The sequence below is a fragment of the Chelonoidis abingdonii genome, chromosome 3 (assembly GCF_003597395.2).
Source record: "Chelonoidis abingdonii isolate Lonesome George chromosome 3, CheloAbing_2.0, whole genome shotgun sequence".
Lineage (NCBI taxonomy): Eukaryota > Metazoa > Chordata > Testudines > Testudinidae > Chelonoidis > Chelonoidis abingdonii.
In genome coordinates, this window is record NC_133771.1 from 201,714,950 (window position 1) to 201,738,321 (window position 23,372).

The 23,372-nt window shown below is 43.3% G+C and overlaps 1 protein-coding gene across 2 annotated transcripts in view; it reads right to left on the minus strand.

Annotated features, from left to right (window-relative positions):
- Window positions 1–927: 927 nt before the first annotated feature.
- Window positions 928–23,372, minus strand: part of ACTR2 (actin related protein 2) — a 49,480-nt gene continuing 27,035 nt past the window's right edge. For both annotated transcript variants that reach the window (XM_032806541.2, XM_032806540.1), the window contains 6 exons: window positions 14,154–14,226; window positions 9,156–9,292; window positions 6,625–6,774; window positions 6,134–6,279; window positions 5,482–5,614; window positions 928–4,047 (listed from right to left, as the gene is read on the minus strand). In XM_032806541.2, the coding sequence (XP_032662432.1) occupies window positions 3,877–4,047; window positions 5,482–5,614; window positions 6,134–6,279; window positions 6,625–6,774; window positions 9,156–9,292; window positions 14,154–14,226 (810 nt within the window). In that variant the 3' untranslated portion in view covers window positions 928–3,876. The remainder of the gene's footprint in view (window positions 4,048–5,481; window positions 5,615–6,133; window positions 6,280–6,624; window positions 6,775–9,155; window positions 9,293–14,153; window positions 14,227–23,372) is intronic.

The window sequence follows — 23,372 nt, forward strand, 5'->3', positions numbered from 1 at the left end:
ACATATATCTGCATCCACCATGGTGCCTAATGGTGTTTTAGTTCATCCTAGGTAAACCTGGGCAATTACCTCAAGTTGCTCAGATGGGACAGAGTGCCCGGAGGACATACAGACATGGTAGTGCCCAGCAAAACTGGCCAAACTTGGTTCAATTAGGGGCAGTATTCTACAAGGCAAAAGGAGTAAAAGAAAAGAATTGTGTGAGCCACCCAATGCTGATGGCCAGTGTAAAACAATTAGCTGGCACAGTTTATCTAGTATTAGCTTTAGCGTGCATGGACACAAGCCATGGTTAAAGTCAACCACATCGCTAACCAGTTACCAAACCTATTGAAATCTCTGGGGTAGACAGGACCCAGTGCTAAAAAGACACGAACACTGTGCTATATGAAGCTGCTTCAAATTAAGTGCAGCTTTTAAAACATACCTACCTAGCCCCTTACAACTAGCACAATTCACTTTATCGATTAAGTCAGAAAGAGTATTTAGCACCCTGCCACTTAATGCCAAGTGTTACTTTTTTTCAATATGAAAACATTACTTTTGAAGGCTTTACTCCATGTCACTGGGCCAGTACTGACCTGTGTATTCTAAAGCCAATGGGAGCTGAGAGCCCCAGTCACAGTACGGGGCACAGAAAATCATAGCACTTGCCAGCCTGAATTCTGAACTGAAATGAAGAGTCTTGACAAGTTCTTTTTCACTGATATGTTTCTCCTCTACATAGGTACTTAATACTAGATCCAGCAAGGGGTGCTGGTGCATTTCTAAACATACGAGTGATCAATAGGGAGCTTATTATGTTGATGTTTCAGATTCTCTAGTTAACCATCCATAACATTTCCAATTTAAGTGGCTGATTATAGAAGAAAATATAATAAACGACAGAATTGTGACTTCCCAAAGGAGACACAGCAAACAGGAGCCACTTCGAAAAATCCGATTTTATTTTTTAAATGAAAAAGACCTGTCAATTTGTTCAAGTGGATGTTTCTCTTTCCAGTTGTAGTCTCAAACGTCACTGTTTTAACATTGCTCAGAACAGTATAAAAAAGCCATTCACGTTAATAGCTACATACATTAACATCCTAAAACACATTGTGTTTTCAAAGCAAGTACGTTTAAAAATAGGTTGTTCACAAGAACTCTTACAATTGCTGAGGCATCCTGTATTTATGCTTAGACTCCCGTTAAATTATAAATTTAACTTGGTATTTGGTTTTTAAAAAGTTAAAACCAGATCGCTTTCCCAGCAACGCAGAAGTTCTGAAGTGGGAAATCACATACATGAGAAGGAACCGCATTGAGCACAGGAACATCCATTCAACACACAAACATGCCATTTGGATTATGTCTAAATGCGCTCTCTCAAACCCAGGATAGCAATAATTTTAAATGCTTGGGTTTAATATAAATACAAAGTCTCCATAGAAACTCCAGTTACTGCAAAACTGAGCGACATCTGTTGCTCATGGTGCTGCGAAGTACTCAAGCCTAAGGGTCTGATCTCGCGATCCTTACTCACACAGACACACCTACCTGAGGTCAGTATGAGAATAAACTTGAGCAAAGGGTTGTGCAGGGTCAGTCCCTAAATTCGAATGTTCAAATGGCAGCTTGTTATTTTAAAAATGTCATTCTTTGGTTTACTTCCATGGCTTTTGGACACACTGAGAATGAAGAGACATGCACCATGTGAGAAGCTACAACTACTACTTGTTCTAAAAGCAAGTCTTCTACTGCTGATGGCTGTACAGCATTTCTAAAGCATATCAGGTATTAAACTTACAGAAAACTACAGGAGTTCAGAGTACCCCATACAACCATATCCCCAAAATCATTGTACGTGCATGCACTGAGGCATGACCGGCATGCCTATAAATTCATATTGTTCAAGTTAAGGGTAATCACAGCTGCAGAAAAACACTCTCCTGTAATTAAATGGTCACTATTAACAGTACTTCAGTGACCGTTTTAGTATTAAGGACATGTACACATTGTTATGCTTTCAGCCAAAAGGAAGGTCTCTCTCCAACAATTTAGGAATGAAAGAAGAAAAAAAAAAAAAAAGGGTTTCTGGAATCAAAGCAAGGTTTACATATTGCAGTGTTCTGTGAGGGCTAAATGTTCAAAGAGAGAGGTGTGTAATTGTCGAGTCTTAGCATATACACGAATGAATGTAACATCATGGACACCAAACTTGGAAAGTCTGTCCCTCCTCCCACAACAGATCCTGGCTCTGCTGTTGTTAAATGCAGTGGTAAGGTTTTAGAAAAACTAGGTCAGAAATGATATAATTTCATATTTTCAATGAATGGGGGAGTGACAATGAATAGTTCGATGGAAATGCACATGTGAGCAATTTTTACTACACGCTGCAGCAAGGCAGATTTTATTCCGAGGATCGTACCTGTATTTCCTGTCAGCAAGAAAATCATGCTGGCACTAGACTGAAAAAAATAAGCTGTCTGATAATTACCAGTAACATCTATTTTTCAATGAATCTCAGCTTTTAATGTGTTTTTTGGAAACAACATTCTCAACGCTGGTTTTACTTCCTTCCCCCCACCTCCCCATAAGTATCAAAAATCAAGACTAGACAGAGTGAATTGTGGATATTTACCAACTAGCAACAAGTCTCACATGTCAATGTTATTTTTAACTGCAACAAATATAGGTCATTCTTCATAACCTACTGCCAGTGGCTGTTATAAATATCCACTTGCTTTACTTAAACAAACATTGGACAGTTAAGATGAAAGATTCATTTGCAATAACTACTTGGCACTGGATTCACGTACTTACAAATTTTAATAGAAGCGCTTCTGATGTACACAAAAGCGCTAACAACAAGCTTTTACAACTCGGTTTGTTGGCGTATTTTATTGTATCTAATTAGAATTATTACAAGCATTTTTGAAAATGTTATTTTTCAATAGGTTAAGATTTAGACTCCAGACCCAACTGCTCGAAAATTTCTTAGCCAAATTCTCAAACCCAATGAAATGGAATCGATAATATAACAGCTCTTGCTCTCCACTACATAGACACAACACGGTACCAAAATGTAACTATAAAAAGAAGAGTATTTCTAAATAAAGTTGACCCCCAGTCAACCTAGTTGACCCCAACAGTGAAGCTGTACAACACCAAGAAACTATACGGCATAAATTTAAATTTGTCAGAATACTGGAGGTTTCTGATATTTGTTGGTTTGTGGCAATAACTGCTTAGACAGCCATTCTGAAGAAACGCACCACGAAAAGCCTCACTGACTGTCATTTTGGTTAGGAATTCTGTCAGACAGCTGCAGGTAAACTGCCTTTTAACACAGTTTAAGTGGACAGTGCATTTGGAGTCAAACTATGTTGGAACCGTGTGGAAAGCCATTTGGGTTGGTTAAACCAGTTTCTGACTGTGGTTTTAATCAGAATTCCTAATTGTAATAAAAAATGCCAATGGGGATGAAGGCCAAAGATGCAAAGGTAAACACCACAATAATGTGAGGGTAAAAGCTGCTGCTGACAGATTTTCTTATGCTAAGAAAGGCACACCACCCCCAGTGAGCTACAGACAAAAGTCAGCAGCACAACAGCAATAAACCCAGAAGAAAAAAGCCCACCAGAATTGTCTTCTTGAAAAGGAACAATGCAGTAGACAGGCTGCTCTTGCTCTGTTTTGTTTGCAGGGAAGTGGTCAAATTTAGCCATATTAACAAACATTTAACAAAAGCTACCCCAAGAAGCCAGAACAAAACCTGACCTTTGGGTCAAAGGGCACAGACAGGCCTTTCCATGTCATGTAGCTGAATGAGTTCAAAGACTGGCAATGAAGGAATAAAAGCGTTAGACATGTGATGGGAACAAGGTTGGGAGTTTATCGAACAGTCACACCAAGCTTCTCCAGCACACGCACTCCCTTTTCTTGGTATTCTTGTCGGGTCATCCAGAAGTTGTCTTTGTCTTTCATGATGTCTGCTAGAACTGCACCACCCAGAAACACCATGTGCTTTCGACGAGGTGGATCTTCAATACGGATCTTAAATTTCTAAGAAGGAAAAGGGACACAGTATTGTTTGGATTCCTGGGACCAAAAATATCACCCATTTCTACCGTAACAGTGAAATTGAAATTGTGTTTAGTGGGAAGAAAGTGAATGAAATGCTAGGAGAGGGCACGCTGCACGTGAGCTTTCTGCTTGTGCAATCCCAAAATACAATCAATTAATAAATAAAATAGCTACTTTGCATTGGAAATCAGAAACAATTAACTTGCTCTCCAAAACTGCATCTTGAGTGTACCTATAGAGAAGTCCAGGGGTTCGAATCATATTCTAAATTATTTATTCAGCTTTGATAGCTAAGATTATCAGGGAAGTTACCAGTTCATCAATTCACAAAATATTGTACAATTTATATGGCCAGAGTTATACTAAGTCTCAGGTGGGTGGGGGAATGGAAAGGATTCCACACCTGGGTTTCTACTTTAACTATTCCATGTTCCCTTACAGAGTAGATGATTGAATCCCACAGACTGTACTATTTTGCATTTTAAATGTGTGATTATTAAATATATAAGCCACCAAACTAGGAATATTTAAAAACAATAAAAGAATGTTAAGTATTTTTGTGACTAATTAGTACAGTTTAAATATTCTGGCTACCGATATGATGAGCTCAGTCCAATTATGATCCAGAAAACGTTCTTTAAATAAGTCCTCTTTCAGGATTTAGAGAGCAAATGTTTTATTAAAATGCATTTTGTTAAAAGGTATTTTAAAAAAAATCTGGATGCAATTCAAGACTGAAAGGGAAAAAAAACAAAACAAAATAAAAAAAACAACCCTTCATTCCAAAAGCATTTCCTCTCTAAAGAGCGACCTTCCTTCTACAAGGCAGACAAGTAATACAATGCAATCTTAGTTCTGCAATTCTCGTGAGTGGTACGTCTGCCCACTACAATTACTAATGAATTAAAGGGAAGGAAAGACTGAGCCACACAGAGTACTTGGTGAATGCGGTATTAAAAATAAAAAATTCAAGGATAAAAGGGCAGGTAAGCCATTCAAACTCTAAGAGTTGAAATTCAAAACTGACAGGGAGCAGGCACTGCCACTGTTTAGAAAAGGCAACTCATTTTCTTGCCAATACTAGCTGATTTCCTGAGGTGCCAAGTTAAGTCTGAGTGCAGGATTGCTCACCAAAGTTTAACACACATATTTACACTGAAGCTCTGCTTAACCTTCTGAAGTAACCTAGTATGGTGGCCTCGTTTCAAGTGTATTTAAACATTTCACCAAGATGGCTATACAAAGTCTGTATTGGCCATTCAGAAACACTGATGTTTCTGTTAGAGAAGATGGGATGTTAATACTTCACATACTGCTTTTTCCATCCTATTGCTGACCATCTCGCTCCCTCTAGTGGTAGTTCAAGATATCTGATCTATCTACAAATGAAGCAATTAATCAATCACTACTTACAGAGAGTTTTTCCACATCTCCTTTCAGAACCCGTTCCAGGTACAGCTGTTTAAGTTCACGTTCCAGTCGTGAAGGCAGCCCAGGGTACATAGTGGAACCTCCAGACAATACAATGTGCTTATAGAATTCAGACCTAATACAGGAGGGGAAAACACCAAAAAAACATTTTTTCTAGCGGCAACAGTTTCTCCTCCATACAACGAATAGAGAAACCCGAATATACAGGTAAGCAGGTGAAAGTCCGAGAAATGCAGACAGCTGTGACTGAACAGACACAATGCCTTTACAATGAATTCTGAAATAGCTACATATTCTCTTGCTCAATATTAACTCTCCAGGCAATATGTCTTAGAGAGCAGAGATTTTTAGGAGTGGAATAATGCTGCATATCCTAAATGTATGTTTTTTATTGTTTAGTTCTAAGCACTACCAGCTCCATTTCAAAGAGAGACTGTTAACTCGTGAATACTAACCTTCCAAGGAAACACCTCACTCGCACTTATCATTACACCTGTATTTAGAAAATGTCTTTCACCTATTGCCATGAAACGTTCATTTTTGTGGATGAATTGATTTTTCCTTGTCCACACTTGTGCCCCGATAGAAGTTTTAGAGAAGAAGATCCATAGCATTCTAGATGCCTTGCTCTTACCTGGTGTCAATGTCAGCAGCTTGGATTGTATTAAACAGCAGTTCAGCAACACCAACCCCCTCCACATTGATTAAGTGAGGCTGAAACAGAGCTTCTGGTGCCTCAAACCGCTCTCCACCAACTTTGATAATCCTGCCATCAGGGAGCTACAGAATAGAAGGCATAAATTAAAGCTTATTCTGATATTACTTGGATACTAATACTTAGTAGACCAAAAAAGCAGGATCTTTCACTATGAAATAGTACATAATAGGAAAAAAAAATCTTTTTCCAAAAACTTTACTATAGTTTCAAGCCATTACAAAAAACATTGTTTAGTATTGTTGAAAGAAAGTTCCAAGTCTTGCAGTCATTTTATAACTGAATTTGCAGCTATTTACAAAGACAAGGAATCTGTTATGTGAAATGGTGTTAACTTATGCTGGAAGAGAATCATCATCATATGGGCTTTCAATTTCAGAATTGATGTACAATCTCTCATATACACTCACCGTATAGGACTCAACTAGTACTGTGGTCTCTAAGGCCAGTTTCTGCTCCTGTTCAATGTTGTATCCCACATAACATAACTTTTCCTTGATCATACGAACAGTTTCAAAGTCAGCAGAATGGTTGAAGGCATATCCTCGCAGCAAGAGCAGCTGATGGGAAAAGAATGTTGGGTTAGCAATAAATTTGAAGAGTGGTTCAGTTCTCACTATCCGTGATTAAGTGTATATGCATACACATTTAACTGATTTCTCCCCTTCTTTTGTATTTCTCAGAAGAAACTGAGACTTCTGTAAAAACAAATTAAATGAAAAAAGTTTAAGAAAATAAGGGGAGGGGTCAAATTGCATTTATTTCTATCAGCGTGAATATGACAGTATAATTCTGAAAAGTGGAAGATACGTTCTGCACTACAGTTTTCACTATGATCTTTACAAAGGAAAAAGTGAAAGAAAGATCTCACGAATTGTTCTTTTTCTTGGGATTTCATTTCAAAATTTGAAAAATCACAATGAATCTCCAATCTGTCTGATTTCTTTTAGGTCTTTACAGGTTGTCGCAACAATACAATTGATTTTAATTTGACCACTTTATTGACTGAACAGAGTCACTTTTACTGCAGAAAACACGTACATTCCTCATTGCCATATGAATATTGGGAAAGGTTTTCCCACATACTTGAAAATCTTTAAAATTACTATAGCTCCAAAAAAAAAAAAAAAACCGAGGAGTCCTTGGGGCAACACTAACACATTTATTTGGGCATATGTTGTTTTTTTTTTGCTGATACAGACTAACATGGCTATCACTCTGAAATCTAGCTCTGAAGATTCACATGCACAGAATGTATTCTTCATCAATTTGAGTGGCTAAATCTCAGGCTACGTTAGTTTTTGATATGCCAGTCAAAGATGCTGTGAAATTGATTAACAGTTTTACCAAAAATAGTATGTGAAATCTTTTCAGGTATGCAGTCAATGTAACCATTAACTGAAACTCACTATGGGAACCTCTCCAAATGGATTTCCCCCACATCAGGTGGGACCAAATTCAGAAATAATGTATTACGGAGTGTAAGTTACTTACCTACTTAGACTGCTGTGCAGGTATATACTTACACCTTCTGGTTCATCGGTACGCAAGTCAGACTTACTCACAGCTCCCTTTTGAAGTCTCTTAGACTTGGTCTACACTTGGGGAGGGGATCAATCTAAGTTATGCAACTTCAGCTATGTAAATAACATAGCTGAAGTCGACATACTTAGATCTACTTACCGCGGTGTCTTCACTACAGTGAATCAACTGACAACGCTTCCCCTTCGACTCTGCCTGCACCTCTCGCTGACATGGAGTACAAGAGTCGACTGGAGAGCACTCGGGGATCGATTTATCGCGTCTACACTAGACACAATAGATCGATCGCTGCCCACTGATCCAGCCGGAGTGAAGACATACCCTTAGAGTATAACTCAGTCTAATATGAATCTTTTTAGAGCGAGATGAGGCAGAATTTGGTGCAGCACATCTCAAGCACTGGAGATGGAAGCAATGACCAGGAGGGCCTTGTCGAAGGGGGTCCTCCAAATCTTTGGTTTCTGATGGCATTGGTCAGGCAGGGAAGGACCAGAGGACAGTAAGCACCACCCACTATCCACACTGCAAAAGCAAGCCCCAAGAATGCAAAATATTAGAACTGCTGAGCCCCCCCCCGCCCCCCGCATCTATTCTTTCCAGAACACCATTGGGCAAGGCTCTGGGCTCTGCAGCACAGAAATTCTGGATTTTAAAAGGGAAATTGCATGCATGCTGCAAGCAGCTGAATTTAAATTTTAAAAAGGGGGATTTAACAAATGAAATATTAACATTTATGTAGGAATACAGTAGCCCTGGTGGTGTGTTTTGATATTAAATTCAACTCATCCCCACATTTGCCATTTTTAATATTCACCAGATTATCAGAGGAGCTTGTGTTTAGGGGTGGGCTGGTGGCTGTGGCTTTTGGAATATGGGAGGCAGTTTGTAACTGTGAAATAATCACTTCAGCTGGGAAGTTTCAGCCGAAATAATGAGCAGTGAAATAGACAGCCAATTTAAATATTACTGCTCTTAGGTTTCACAGGTATCACGGCCCTGAGATAAATGGGCAGTTCACACACCGCAGAGCAGCAGTTTAAGGTTGTTTGGAGAGACTGACGTACACTGTTTGTAGCTGGAAGGTTCTTCCTGCAACCCATAAGGACTAGAAATGTATTTCTAAAAATGGATTCTGAAGCACCATTCTGCAGTAAGGAATAGCTCCCACAGCAAATTCCATACCACTTACAGGATCCTGCTTTAAGGCATCCTGGGGAAAAGCATACAAGAAAAATCCCCCACCCCCACCCCCAACTGAGAGGAAAGAGGACAAATTTCTCCACTACTAGCAAGCTTTCCACTTTCTAAGCTTCAAATGATTTGAACTCGGATAGAGGCCACATAACAGCCTATCACTAGGACAGGGACTGTAGCTCCAAGAAACGTTTTTTCAGCTTACCTTGATGAGGTATCTGGTAATATCCCTCCCAGCAATGTCTAGTCGTCTGGTAAGATGAGGAAGAGAGAAACCTTCATAGACTGGGCAAATGTGAGTTACACCATCTCCAGAATCCACAACAACACCAGTCAATAAGCCTAAGTAAGAACAATAACATTACATCTAAAAGCAGATCCGGACAGTGATACATCACAGTACATTAGGGCCCTCCTAACGGGACCAACCGGGTGGCCAGCCTACTGCCCTGATGAAGTAACTGTCCTAATTAAGAGAGCCCTTTCTCCTTCTAAGGAAAGTCTGATCACATTTTTAAATAAAATATTGTAGTAAAATTAAGTTCTCCACTTCATTTCAACTATTTGTTTTAAGCTTTACTTGGAAAATTCTGTATGAACAGAGATGAACTCCTCCACCCCAATCTTTTAAAAAATGCTACTAACCCTTCTTAACTGACTGCAGCCCCAACACATGGAATTTTTTCTCATATCCTGACATCCCAATAAACCATGTTCCAATTAAATGGAGAATATTTAAACTGGGTAAATGCTGGTTGGGACATAAAATTCCTGTTTTCTGTATTAGTGTGCAAACAGATTAGCCTAATTTTCAAAGATGCTGAACACCTGGAGATCTCATTCATGCCACACGTAATTTACTTTATTTGAATAACTGAGCAGAATTGTGTGGTTTTTGGGTTGGTTGGCACTGGAGTGCATGACTTGAGGCTTCTGTAATTTCATATTTTGTAGGATGTAAACAAAAGTCACTTAAAATTACAGCAGAGCCAATAAATTGGCCATACTAAATTTGTTTTTTCCAAGGACAGTCTCAGATTAATTTGGGTTTTGAAAGGGGTTTGCCAGACCCTTAGGAAGTCTAATTCTAGTGAGAAGTTGGGGGTTTTTTGGTTTAGTCAAGTTACGAGAAACACTTTATTGTGGTAATTCATAACATCCAGAAAGTGAAACAGCCTTGAATTAGTCACGTAAGCAAAATACGGAAAGCAACTAGTTAGAGGTAATGATGAAAAGTAAGGCTCGGTCTATACTTGAAACCTATATCAACATAGCTAAGTAGTCAGGGCTGTGAAAAAACCTACACCCTGACTGACATATTATGCCAACAAACTCTCCAGTGTAGACACTGCTAACTCAGAGGAGTGCTCCTGTCAACATAGCTAATGTCATTTGGGGAGATGGTGTTCCTACCTGGCAGAAAAACTCTACATATTGCAACTACACTGGGGGCTATGCTAACATAAGCTATGTCTGCGCTACAGAGCTTAAGTAGAATCTTTAGCTTTAGTTTCTGATGTGTTACCACAAGCAAATAAATACATTTAAATATCAGATTTTTAATCTGACAATACCACTTTAATGAGGTTTTAAACAGGATTCTGGGTTTTGGAATTTATGACTAGAGGTTGAATTTCATAATTCACTTTAAATAGCGAGTTTTAAAACTCTTAATTCTTCATCAGGAATGAAGATATTAGACTGATTTGGTTACTTATGGACACGTACATTTGTCATAACAGAACCTCATGTATATTAGGAGGTATCTGCCAACCAGTTTATAAATGGAACATTCTTGCAGAGTAATATAAGGTAGAACAATGTTATCACCACAGCAAGGAAAGAACTAGTCAATCACAGGAGACTAACTGTAAAAAGACTGTTGTGGAATGTTTAATTTTGATGGATAAGGATCGTCCTTTTAAAAATACAATAAATTACTCCTGGAGGAATTCTGTGCCACTGTGTGCATGCAAAATTCATGTCCCCTGATTACTTCTTTGCTTCCCCTCAGAAAAAATGACTTTCTGAAGGGGAAACAAACTCCCAGCAGTGCAGACTCATCATTTTCGGTGCCCAGAGCAGCTGGCAGAAACATATATCACTGGGGGGTGGGGGGAAATGCCCATGCACATAGTTTAGGGAGGGCAGGAGCAGACATTACCTCCTCAGAGGCAAGGTGTGGGGGAGCATGCAGGGTCATGTGCCATTCCCACCCCCATTTCTGTGACTGCCGAGCTGCCCAGGGCTTGTTCTGCTTGGATTGCCAGGGAGAGGGAGTCTCAGTCATTCCCATGCTGCGCCTCCCCTTGCCCGGCACGTTTCCGGCTCGCTCAGCCCCTCTCCCCACAAGCCAGGCCTGGGTGGGGAGTGAAGCAGGTGGGGCGGAGCAGCTTCTCTCCTGCCAAGTGGGGGAGGGTGGCTGCTTCAGCTTGCTGACTCTGAAGTTGGACGCTGCGGTCATCTTCCCTTTCTACGTGTTCTGGGTGCTATGCATGGTCACTATCCTGTCTTCTGTACAAAGATAAATGCCCACGGTAGGGCAGGGGGAAGAGAAGGTGATGGGGAATGGGGTAGGAGTATGTGGGAGTGAGCTGAACGAGACAGGAGGAGGAGACAGTAGGGGGATGGAGGAGGAGACAGTAGGGGATGAGACAGTGAGAAATGGCTGCATCTGGACCCCCACCCCACCAAGCCCCACTCCCCCAGCACCTAGACCCACCCCTGGCTGAATCCCTCCCACACCCAACCCCCCCCTGCTGAGACCCATTCCCCCACACCCAGACCCCCATAAATGCATGTCTTGAGTCTCAACCACCTGGATTCCCCTGCAGCCTTGCACCCCCCAATGAGTCCCTATGCATCCAGATCCCCCAGGAACCTTTACTGAGCTGCCCACGCCCAGAATGCCCCCCAGAGAACCCTCTCACCCCACACCTGGATTGCCCCACGCTAAGCCCCTTCCACACTTGGTGCACCTGGCACAGAGGGGCAGGGCCCAGGGATGTTTCTGGGGCAGGCCCAGCCCTTGCACTGTGTCAGGGCTGGGTGCAGCCTCACCGCTGAGTCCATGTCCTGGGGGAGAACGGGGAGAAGAGGTAGCAGGGTTATCACCCACCTCTGTGCAGCCAGAGGCCTGTGCTCCCCCTGGCATGCTGGCGCCTCCATATTTATTTAGTGACAAATAAAATGTGCAGAATTTTAAAAGATCATGTGCAGAATGTTTAATTTTTTGGCAACGAATTCCCTCAGGAGTAAATAGATATGCAAAATACCAGGTAAAAGCAGTAGCTAGTTTCTGGAGACATAGTTTTAACAGTAGCTACATACATAATGTGGTCAATAACACTTATTAAATTTTGAATTTGAAGGCAAACATCTAGTTTGATTGGGCATTACAAAGATCTCTAAAACAATGACTGAAGTTGCATATCATGTGCACTGCAATTCCTAGGAACACATGACATATTAAAGATATACAAGTATTTTCACTTCTGCTAATAGCGTTCATGGGTATGTATGTGTCACCCAGAATGAACCCTTTGCAAACTGGATACATTAAATACTTAGAAGTCTCACACATCCTGTCCTAAGCATTAATTTTGCTGACAGTCTATACATCAAAGTGTTCTACAGATTACATTTTGTAACTTACTATTTACATAGCAATTGTCTCAAAAATCACATGCTATGAAATGCAGGCACGTGTAGAATTATAGGCTAAATTTCCAAACTCTTTGACATCAGTGAGCATTGCAAGTGCTCAGCAGCACTGAGAAAGAAATCAGACCATGACATATGAGCATGACTTTAGGCGGTGTCAATAGAGACTCTCAGACAGCCCCTGAAGTTGAGAGTGGGAAGGAGGTCTGCAGCTCACTCTGCCCTCTGGAGTCCTGTCCAAGAGCCTGAAGTTATGACAGCAGCTTGGGATGCAGGCCCTTGATTTGGAATAGAGAGGTTTATCACCTACCCTGCAGTGGGAATGAAGACACTTCCCTCGTGCCTAGAAGGAATATAAATTACCAAAAGAAAAATCCCTCCCAGTGAAAATATGTGCACGCCAAATTTCAGCCTGGAAAGAATTTTTATTGTTCAGCTATGAACCCAATAAAAGAGGGGATTTAAGAGACGTTTGGGCAATATCTTAACTCAAGTGTCATAAATGTGTCAGCTGAATTTTAGTGTCATCTTCTATAAGTTCTGAATTGTTGCAGATGGTTTGTTTCTCTCTTATTCTAAGAAAAAAACTCACAGCTGGTACTGAAAAAAATTGCTTCAACAGTTCTTCAGCTAGCACTTCAATTTGTAAATATAACCATGTTCAATTGTTAATATCTTGCGCTTAACATGTAGCGTGGCAGAGCAAATTTATACTATTCTTGACATAAAAGCTGTGATAACAGATGTTATTGCAAAAAGGCTGTGCACATTCTACCATTTAAAGGTAATTTCACCATGCTACTAATAAAAGGTGTAAGGAGTCATGTTATCATACACATATGCTTGGAATTAACTCTCTTTGAAGCCCTAGGGTGAAATCCAAGCCCCACTGCAGTCAATAGCAAACACTCATTGGTTTCAACAGGGCCAGTTTTTCATCTCCAGTCTCTTAACGCTCAAACTCAGATTGTGATTTATTCCAACTTGTCCATAGCAGAGAAGTCTACTTCCTCCTCTTGCCCCAGAAATAAAGCAGAGTCATCTTAATGGTTTCACAACTTTTAGGCATCGACTTAAGGCAATGTAATTTTGCTTCCATAAAATAAAATCAAAGTTTAAAGGACCTGATGGAACCTTTTCTTGAAAACTGAAAACATGCTAAAGACTTTCTGAAAATGACATTTTAAACATCTGAGATACTAGGACAGTCATGTTCTATATTACCAGGTTTTAGCATTTACAAAAAGGAATCCATGGTGTTATTTTTATGGGGAAAGGCGGAATAAGCTACGGACCATGATAAGTTCTACTCATGCTGATGCTCACCACCCCAAAACTCTTGATGAAGATCCAGTCAGCTGGGCTAAGTTATGCTAGTGGTGAAGTGGGACCAAGATCTTTTCTTTATTAATAGCTGGGGTTGTCAATTAATTTTTTGAGTTAATTGCAATTAATCGTCAGTCTTATTAATACCATATTAAGACTTCAGCAAAGTAATGCATTTAGATATTCAGCATGCTAAGTTATAACCTTTACCTACCTTGGGCATACAAAGTAAGAACAGCTTGAATGGCTACGTATACCCCAGAAAACTGGTATGTCTCAAACATTACCTGGGGGGAAAAACAAACAAAAATTAGTGACAAAATAAAAAAGAAGTTCTTTAAAGAGTTATAGCAGCTTAAAGAAAAGTTTACATCTACTGTGATTATTAGATGATCGAAATAATACATCTTTGCTACCTTTATTGGACAAATATTTAGCAGAATTACGTTGCATGTTGGGGCAACAACTACATGCTTTGATTCTTTGTACCCATCAGTAGCTTCTTGTAATAACTGGATTTTACACAACCATTCTGTTTTTTTATAAACTTCAGGAAGTGATTTATTTCACTCCAATAAGCAACAACTAAATTCTTACAAAGCAGTTGCCCATTCATGCAAATGAGAGGACCTATCAGTACGCAGAGCTGTTGTAGCCATATCAGTCCCAGGACATTAGAGAGAAAAGGTGGGTGAGGTAATATCTTTTATTGGACCAACTTCTGTTGGGAAAACAGAGTTTTTCAAGCTAAAACAGAGCTCTTCTTCAGGTCTGGGAAATGTACTCAATTGTCACAGCTAAATACAAGGTGAAAGAGATTATTTAGCATAAGTAGTTAACATATTTCAAGGGACCAGTCAAGGTGAGGTGGCCAGTTAACACACCTCCAGGAAGAGGGGGAAAAAGAAGGAGAGAGAGGCTGCTGGGCAGGGCATTGCTAGTGGGTTACAGACTGTAATAAGCCAGAAATCCAGTCTCTCTATTCAGTCCATGATTTTTAGTGTCTAGCAAAGTTATGAATTTAAGCTTCCAGGCTTGTCTTCTGACAGTGTTGTGCAGGTTTCCTTTGAGGAGGAGGACTGATGGGTCAGACAGAGTGATCACTTTGTGAAAAGTGCTTCATTCACAGGTGATAGGATATTTTTGTCTTGTATTATTTTTCTGTGTAAGATCATCCAAGAGCATAATGATTGTCTGGTTTCACCCAAATAGTTGCTATTGTGGCATCTAGTGCACTGGATGAGGTATACCACACATAGTGATAAGCATGTGTAGGTCTCACAGATCTTGAAAGAACAGTTACTAATCTTTCCATAACTATTGTTCGAGATGTGTTGCTCATGTCCATTCTACAAAAGGTGCGCGTGCACCATATGCACTGTTGCCAGAGATTTCTCCCCTCAGTGGTATCCGTCAGGCTGGCTCTAGTGCCTTCTGGTGTCATGTGCTTATGTGCTGGCATAAGGGTGCTGCCGGTCCCACGCCATCTCAGCTCTTTCTTGCCAACCAACTCCAACAGTGGGGCAGGAAAGTGTGTTGTGGAATGGACATAAGCAACACATCTTGAAGAACAGTTATGGAAGGTTAGTAAACTTTTTTTCTTCTTCAAGTGCTTGCTTGTGTCCATTCCACATTAGATGACTCACAAGCAGTACACAAGGAGGTGGGCTCAGAATTCATGGACATGCGAACTACAACACAGCTCTCCTGAACCTGGCATTGTCTTGAGCCTGTTGAGTGATGGCATACTGGGATGAGAAGCTATGCACACATGACCAGGTTGCAGCAGATGTCTTGGATTGGAACCTTCACGAGGAATGCTGCTGAAGAGGCCTGAGCTCTCATGGAGTGAGCGATCACGATGGCTGGAGGTGGGACATCTGCCTGCTCACAGCATGCCCAAATAGAGGAGGTTATCCAGGCTGAGTCTCTGGGCTGACGCTGGTAGGCCTTTTGTACTTTCTGCTACTGCCACAAAAAGAGTTGCATGGATCTGTGAAAGGGTTTAGTCCTCTCAGTGCAGAAGACGAGGGCATGCCTAATATCTAATGAGTGATGCTGCTGCTCTTCTGAATTCTTGAGAGGCTTTAGACAGAAGAATGCCAGGAAAATGGCCTGGTTGCTATGGAACTGCAAAACCACCTTTGGCAGGAAGACCAGGTGGGGGCGCAGTTGGACCTTGTCCTTGAGGAACACAGTGTATAGTAGCTCTGACGTAAGGGCTTTGATTTTAGAGGGCACGATGCCAGCGGTTCAAAGGGAGGACCTGTGAGCCTCAATGGAACCAAAATTAAATCCCATGTGGGGGATCAGCTTGCGGTCCTGAGGATAAATGACGCCTTTTAAGAAAGTGGACTGTCATTTCATGAGAGAACACTAATCTGCAGTTTACCTCTGGGTGGGAAGGCCAAAATTGTTGCTAAATGCACCCTGATAGACAGGAGGGCTAGACTCTATTGCTTAAGATGGAACAAATAATCCAGAATAGACTGAAGGAAGGACTGAGTCAGAAATAGCTCTCATTGAGACACCCATATTGAGAAACACTTCCACTTGGTGAAGCAGGTAGCCCTAATGGATGGCTTCTTACTACCCAGCAAGACCGGTCGAACTTGTTCCAAACAGGTCTGTTCCTCTGGGTTCAGCCATGTAACATTCATGCAGTTAGGTGAAGGGAGCTGAGGTTTGCGTGGAGTAACCAACTGTGGTCTTGAGAGATCAGGTCCGGGCAGAATGAGAGCAGAAGTGAGCTTTCTACTGATAGATCTAGCAGCACGCCGAATCAGTGTTGGTGTAGCCACACAGAGCCTATAAGAGTAACTCTTGCCTTGTCCAGTTTGATTTTCAAAAGGATCTTGTGAACCAGATGAACCGGGTGAATGCATAGAATAGAAGTTCTGTTCAAGGAAGCAGGATGACATCTGAGAGGAAGCGTGGGCTGTGCCCTCTCAGTGAGCAAAACTGCTGACATTTCCTGTTCTGCTTTGTTGCAAAGGAGGTCCACCTCCACGCCAGACCTAGGTTGGGGAGACACCCACCTTTGGAAGATAAACCTGGTGACCTCTGGGGAAGGGACCACTCGTGGTGACAGGAGAAGGATCTACTGAGGTGATCCGCCAGTGCATTCCAAGGTCCCAGAAGATGGGAAGCCTCAAGGTGGATGAAGTACTTCATGCAGAAGTCCTATAGATGGATGGCCTCCTGACACAGGGAGGAGGAATGAGCTCCTCCCTACTTATTGATGTAGAACATGGCCACAGTGTTGTCCATCAGAACTTGCATGACCTTGCCTGTGATCCGGGGAAAGAACACTTGGCAAGCTAAGTGGATCGCTCTGAGCTCCCTGATGTTTATGTGTAGGCAGATTTCTTCCTGGGACCACAGGCCTTGAGTCCTGAGGCTGTCACGGTGGACTCCCCTACCTAGCTCTGGCGTGTCCATGGCTAGGGACACTGATGGTTAGGGTGCAACAAAGGGGACTCCCACCATCACAAACTGTGGATCCTTCTACCAGTTGAGGGAGGTGAGGACCAGGGTTTGAACAGTAAGCACCGAGCAGCCCAAGTAGTATCTGTTTGGGGAATGAACTAAAGCTAGCCATGTTTGCAGGGGCCTGCAGTGTAGTGTTGCATGCGGGACCATGTATTTGCATGCGGTCATGAGTCCCAGTAGCTTGTGGCAAACCCAGGCTGTCCTGATTGGGTGGACGATGACCTTGCATATCAGGTCCAACGTAGTCTGTAATCGGGCCTCCGAAAGAAAGGCTCTGGCTTGGTCGAGTCGAGCACTGCCCCAACAAATTCTGTTATCTGAACTGGAATAAGAGTTAATTTTTGCTCATTTACAAATAGGCCCAGCACTCAGAAGGTGGCTTGGACCAGGGCTGATGCTGTTTGACCCTGGATTACTCAGTCATCAAGGTACGGGTAGACCTGAATGTCTTGCTGCTTGAGGAAGGCAGCTACCACTGCCATGCACTTCATGAAAACCCAAGGGACAGTGAACAGGCAGAAAAGAAGAGCGGTGAATTGAGAATGAGTCTGGTTTACAATAAACCTGAGAATTCTTCTGTGGCCACGGAAGACAGAAATGTGAAAGTAAGTGTTCAAGTCAAAGGCAGTGCACAGTCCCCTGGAGCCAGAGAGGGAAAGATGGAAGCATTGTTGAGACGATCTGTTGAGATGATGCAGGTCCAGGATCAGACAAAGGCCCCCTTTGGGATTAGGAAATAATGGGAGTAAAACCCCTCCCTCTCAAATTTCAAGATACCTCCTCCACGGCCCCCATCTGTGGGAGGGTCTGCACCTCCTGGGCAAGGAGTTGCTAGTGAGAAGGTCTGCTTGGGTCCACCAAAGTACCTATGAGACCCCCCCAGAAAGGTTGAGGCAAACGGAAGCAGTTGACGGTGCTTATAACCTCTCCTTTTTCTCTAATAAGGGTCCTGTCTCAGAGACGGAGCCAAGAAGCATGGCAGCTGTTGAGGCCTTAAGTGCTTTCTTGAAGTAGATGAAGCATAGAGGTCTAAGATCCTAAGGGTAGACTTTGAATCCTTCAGGCTACATAGTCTTGTGTCCATCTGCTCTGAAAATAGTGAGGAGCCTTCAAAATGGAGGTCCATTGGATAGACTGGACCTCCTGAGCGAGTCTCGAAGACTGAAGCCAAGAGGATCATCTCATGGTGACAGAGGAGGCCTTTGTCCTGGCCACCTCATTTGCTGTGTCCAGTGCTGCTTGGAGAAGTGCTCTGGCAACATTCTCTCTCTCTCTCTCTCTTCTAAGAGGGCTGAGAATTCTTGCCTTCAGCTTTGGGGCCTGAAGTCCTTAAATTTGGACAGGGAGTCCCACAAATTGTAGTAAGGCTTGCTGGTTTAAGATATGCAGTTGTAGATCACCTGTTGAATAAACTTTTCTCCCAAACAGATCAAGTTTCTGTGTGTCCTTCTGTTTCAGGGTAGCACTCAACAGCGTTCTGTCCCTTTAGTTAGCCGTCGATATAACAAGCGGCCCAGAGTGGGGTCAGAGTACAGATACTCATACTCACTGGCTGGCACAAAATATTTGTTCTCTGCCCTCTTCAAAGTGGAGGGGTGGGGGAGCAGAGAAGATGAAGTCCGTCACAGGGCTCTGACTGGACCAATTACTGCCTCATTAATGAGTACCGCCACTTTAGATGAAGCTGCGGCAGCCAGAATGTCAACAACGCTGTGAGGTGATTCTTTGAGCTCCTTAATCACAAGCCCCAAGTTAGCTACTATCCACTTTAGAAGCTCCTGATGAACACTAAAGTCATCTTGGGGAAGCAAGCTGCTCAGCCTGGAGATAGCCTCATCTGGGGAGGAAAAGGAAGAGGCCTGTACTGGAGAAGAGACTTCTTCCTCTTCTTCAGCCTGAATAACCTCCATAAGAGCCACGTGCTATAAATCGGTATGGAGGTTGGTACTGGAATTGGGTTCTGGTGCTGGATGTGGAGAAGTGGGAGTCCACCTCTCAAAAGTATCTGAGTAGAAACGGTGAGAAGGTAGACCTGGTACTGGGGGAAAACACCAAGGACTCCAGAATGGCCACTGTTCTTCTTGCTAGATACCAGCGAGGGGACATGTACCGAGGTCTGGCGGCATGTATGAAGGGGGGCCCTTAGGTTGAACACAGGACTCTGGATCGGACTTGGATTAAGAATCCTCCCTAGGCATCCATTGGGAAACAGTACCTCTCGCTGCCTCCAATCAGTACTGAGGATCCAGTGACTAGTGGTGGGCTGGGGATGACCTCATAGAGGACAGAAGAGTGGGCTTGCCTCTAGAAGGAGTCAGAGGGCCTGGTGCAAGGAAGGAGTTTGGAGCACCATGCTCTCTCTTGCTAGAGGACGACGAAGCTGGTGGCTTACCTAATGGGGTCAGAGGGACTGGGAGCACTTAATGTGGAATGGACATGAGCAAGCACTCAAAGAAGAAAGGTGTGTTGTAGGGGGCTATTGATCATTATAACAGTGGAGATACATCTGCAGGTTTTGCATCTATTGTTCTAGCTGGGTCTAGCAACACTTTGAGTTGGTGTGTCCTGGTCTGTGGAGAGCTTGCAGCTGATGAGGAACATAGAGAGGTTGGGAAGCTGTTTGAAGGCCACAAGAGGGGGTTCAGGAAAGATTTCTGACACTCCACCATAGAAGTAGATCACACCATGGAACAGGCCACCCAAAACCCCCAAGAGAACCTGCTTCAGTATGGAAATAAAACCCTCTCTGATCGTACCCCTCTACTTGTTAACTATCAGCGCACACTGGAATCCATACAGGGTATCATCAAACAACTACAACCCATACTCAATGGGGACCCCATCCTGAAAGAAATCTGGGAGCTTAAATTCATAACTTTGCTAGACACTAAAAAAATCATGGACTGAATAGAGACACTGGATTTATAGCTTATTACAACAATCTATAGCCAACTAACAACCCCCTTCAACTGCCCTCCCCTGCCCTACTTGAAGGCTGTTAATGGGCCACTTCACCTTGAATGGTCTCTTGTGTTTACTAACCAATCTGTTCCACCTTGTACTTATTACACTTTGAGTAGTTTCCCAAACCTGAAGAAGAGCTGTGTGCAAACTCAAAAGCTTGTCTTTCTTACCAACAGAAGTTGGTCCAATAAAAGGTATTACCTCAGCCACCTTGTCTCTCTAGGACCTATCAGTGTAAGGGCATGGCTACACTTGCAAATATAGAGCGCTTTGAATTAAACCAGCCTTCGGAGAGCGCAGTAGGGAAAGTGCTGCAGTCTGTCCACACTGACAGCTGCAAGCGCACTGGCGTGTCCACATTTGCAGCACTTGCAGTGGCATTGGGAGCGGTGCATTGTGGGCAGCTATCCCACAGAGCACCTTTTCCCATTCTGGTGCTGTGGCTTGTGGGAAGGGGGCAGGGCATTCTGGGTCCTGTCCCATGATACATCGGCTCGCATCCCAGCAGTCCCTCTGCTTCCGTCCACAATTGGTGCCATCTTTCAACATTTTTTGTACTGCGCACTCTATTTCCTTTCGGTCTGCGGGAACGGAGCCTGAACTGCTGAGGAATTTGCTGAAGTCTTGCCAGCACATCAAGTTTGGCAGTCGAGTTATTCCTTAAGATCCAAAGTGACAATGAGGCCTCCAACGATGATATCGACTCGAGTAATGCATATGACACAAGATTGCTTGTGGCATTCACGAACATGCTCACCACCATGGAACAATGCTTTTGGGCTTGGGAAAAAAGCACTGAGTGGTGGGATCACATCGTCATGCAAGTCTGGGATGATGAGCAGTGGATGCAGAACTTTCAGATGAGAAAAGCGACTTTCATGGGACTGTGTGATGAGCTCGCTCCCACCCTGCAGCGCAAGGACACGAGATTGAGAGCTGTCTTGATGGTGGAGAAGTGGGTGGCTATTGCAATTTGGAAGCTGGCAACCCCAGACAGCTACCGTTCAGTCGCTAACCAGTTTGGAGTGGGGAAGTTGACCTTTGGAATTATGTTGATGCAAGTTTGCAGGGCCGTTAATCGCATCCTGCTCTGAAGAACCGTGACTCTGGGTAACATGCGTGACATTGTGGCTGGCTTTGCACAAATGGATTTCCCTAACAGCAGAGGGGTGACAGATGGGACGCATATTCCAATTCTGGCACCAGCCCCCCTAGCCTCCACGTACGTTAATTGGAAGGGCTATTTCTCTATGGTTCTCCAGGCACTTGGGGATCACCATGGGCATTTCATTGACATTAACGCAGGTTGGCCTGGAAAGGTGCATGATGCACACATCTTTCAGAACACTGGCCTGTTCAGGAAGCTGCAAGCCGGGACTTCTTTCCCCAATCAGACAATCGCCATAGGGGAAGTCAAAACACCCATAGTGATCCTTGGAGACGCCACTTACCCTTTAAAGCAGTAGCTCATGAAACCCTACACAGGGAACCTTGACAGAAGCAAGAAGCAGTTTAACAACAGGCTGAGCTGGTGCAGAATAACTGTGGAGTGTGCTTTTGGCCATTTAACAGCATCCCCGTGGTTATATCCATATGCTGTACCTTCCATAACATTTGTGAAGAGAGGGGTGAAAGATTCACTCAAGCATGGAACTCGGAGGTTCAACACCTGGAGGCTGAATTTGAACAGCCAGAGAGTAGGACTATTAGAGGGGCCCAGCGCGGGGCTGCAAGGATTAGGGATGCCTTGAGGGAGCAATCTGAGGCTGAAAGTCAACAGTAATGTATGGTGCCCTGCATGGGAGTGAAATGCAGTGGTTCCAATGTTAGTAGAAATCTGTGATTGCTACGTATGATACACTGACTTGCAGTGCCTGCTGCTTTCCTGGGCTAAAGCATCTTTTACTTTATGCAATAATAAAGAATGTTTTCAAAGCCAAAAAATCTATTTACTGAAAAGAAACACAACTGCTTGGGAAACAGAAAGGGCAAGGGGGTGGGGTGGGGGTGGGGAACGGTACAATCACAGATTTGCATATGTCCGTTATCATACTCAGCCTTCCTGTCTGGAGTGCTGTGCAATGAGTGCTGCACTTCAGGATGGCTATACTGCATAGTGATGGGGGTTGAGTGCAGTGGGTAAGGGTCGTAGTTTTCAGGGCTGGGTGGTGAAGCTACAGGTGTTGGAGGCAGCTGGTGGCGATAAAAACCCAGATGTTGGTGAAAGTGGGTTGGGGGTGACATGGGGGCACAAGGGAAAGAGTTTTGGGACAAGGGCTGTGGGGGGGTGGCGCGGTAGTGCTCTGCCTGCATTGCTATGAGCGCCTGGATCAAGTCCGCTTGGCACTCCATGATGCTCATCAGACTTTCTGTGCTTTGGTGCCAGCAATCTGCATTCTGCTGGTGGACCCTCCTTTCACTCTCCTGCCACTCCTGTACTTTTTGATTTTCATTAAGGGAGCGCTGCATGACTTCATGATTAAGGGAGCACTGCATGACTTCATGCAGCATGTCCTCTTTGCTTCTACGTGGCCTCTTCCCGATTCTTTGCAGCCTCTCGACCGGTGATAACACAGACGGTGGAGATCTCAAGGTTGCATCTGTAAAGGCAAAATGCAACACTTAACAGAAGCAACATTGTTCACACCAGACAGAGCAATAATTCCCCCGCACTTAAGGAGGGCAAGCACAGTCTACACAATAGCATAATTTGCCCATCCCAAAGCGAGCGCACATAATCCACGGGAGCCTCAAAATGGTGAGCAAGCACAGGGTCAAGGGAGACTGATTATTTCATGGCTGTACTGTCCTCTGGGTTTCTGTGCCTTGGGGAGAGCCAACAGCTGCAGAGGGGCCCTATACTGAACACTGCCTCACATTTTCCACAGGCATTCATCCTGGAAGATATCTCACTGCTGAGGGTGACCACGGAAGCAAGGGAGGGTCTTCTACTACAATGCGGCTTCCGCCCTGGCCC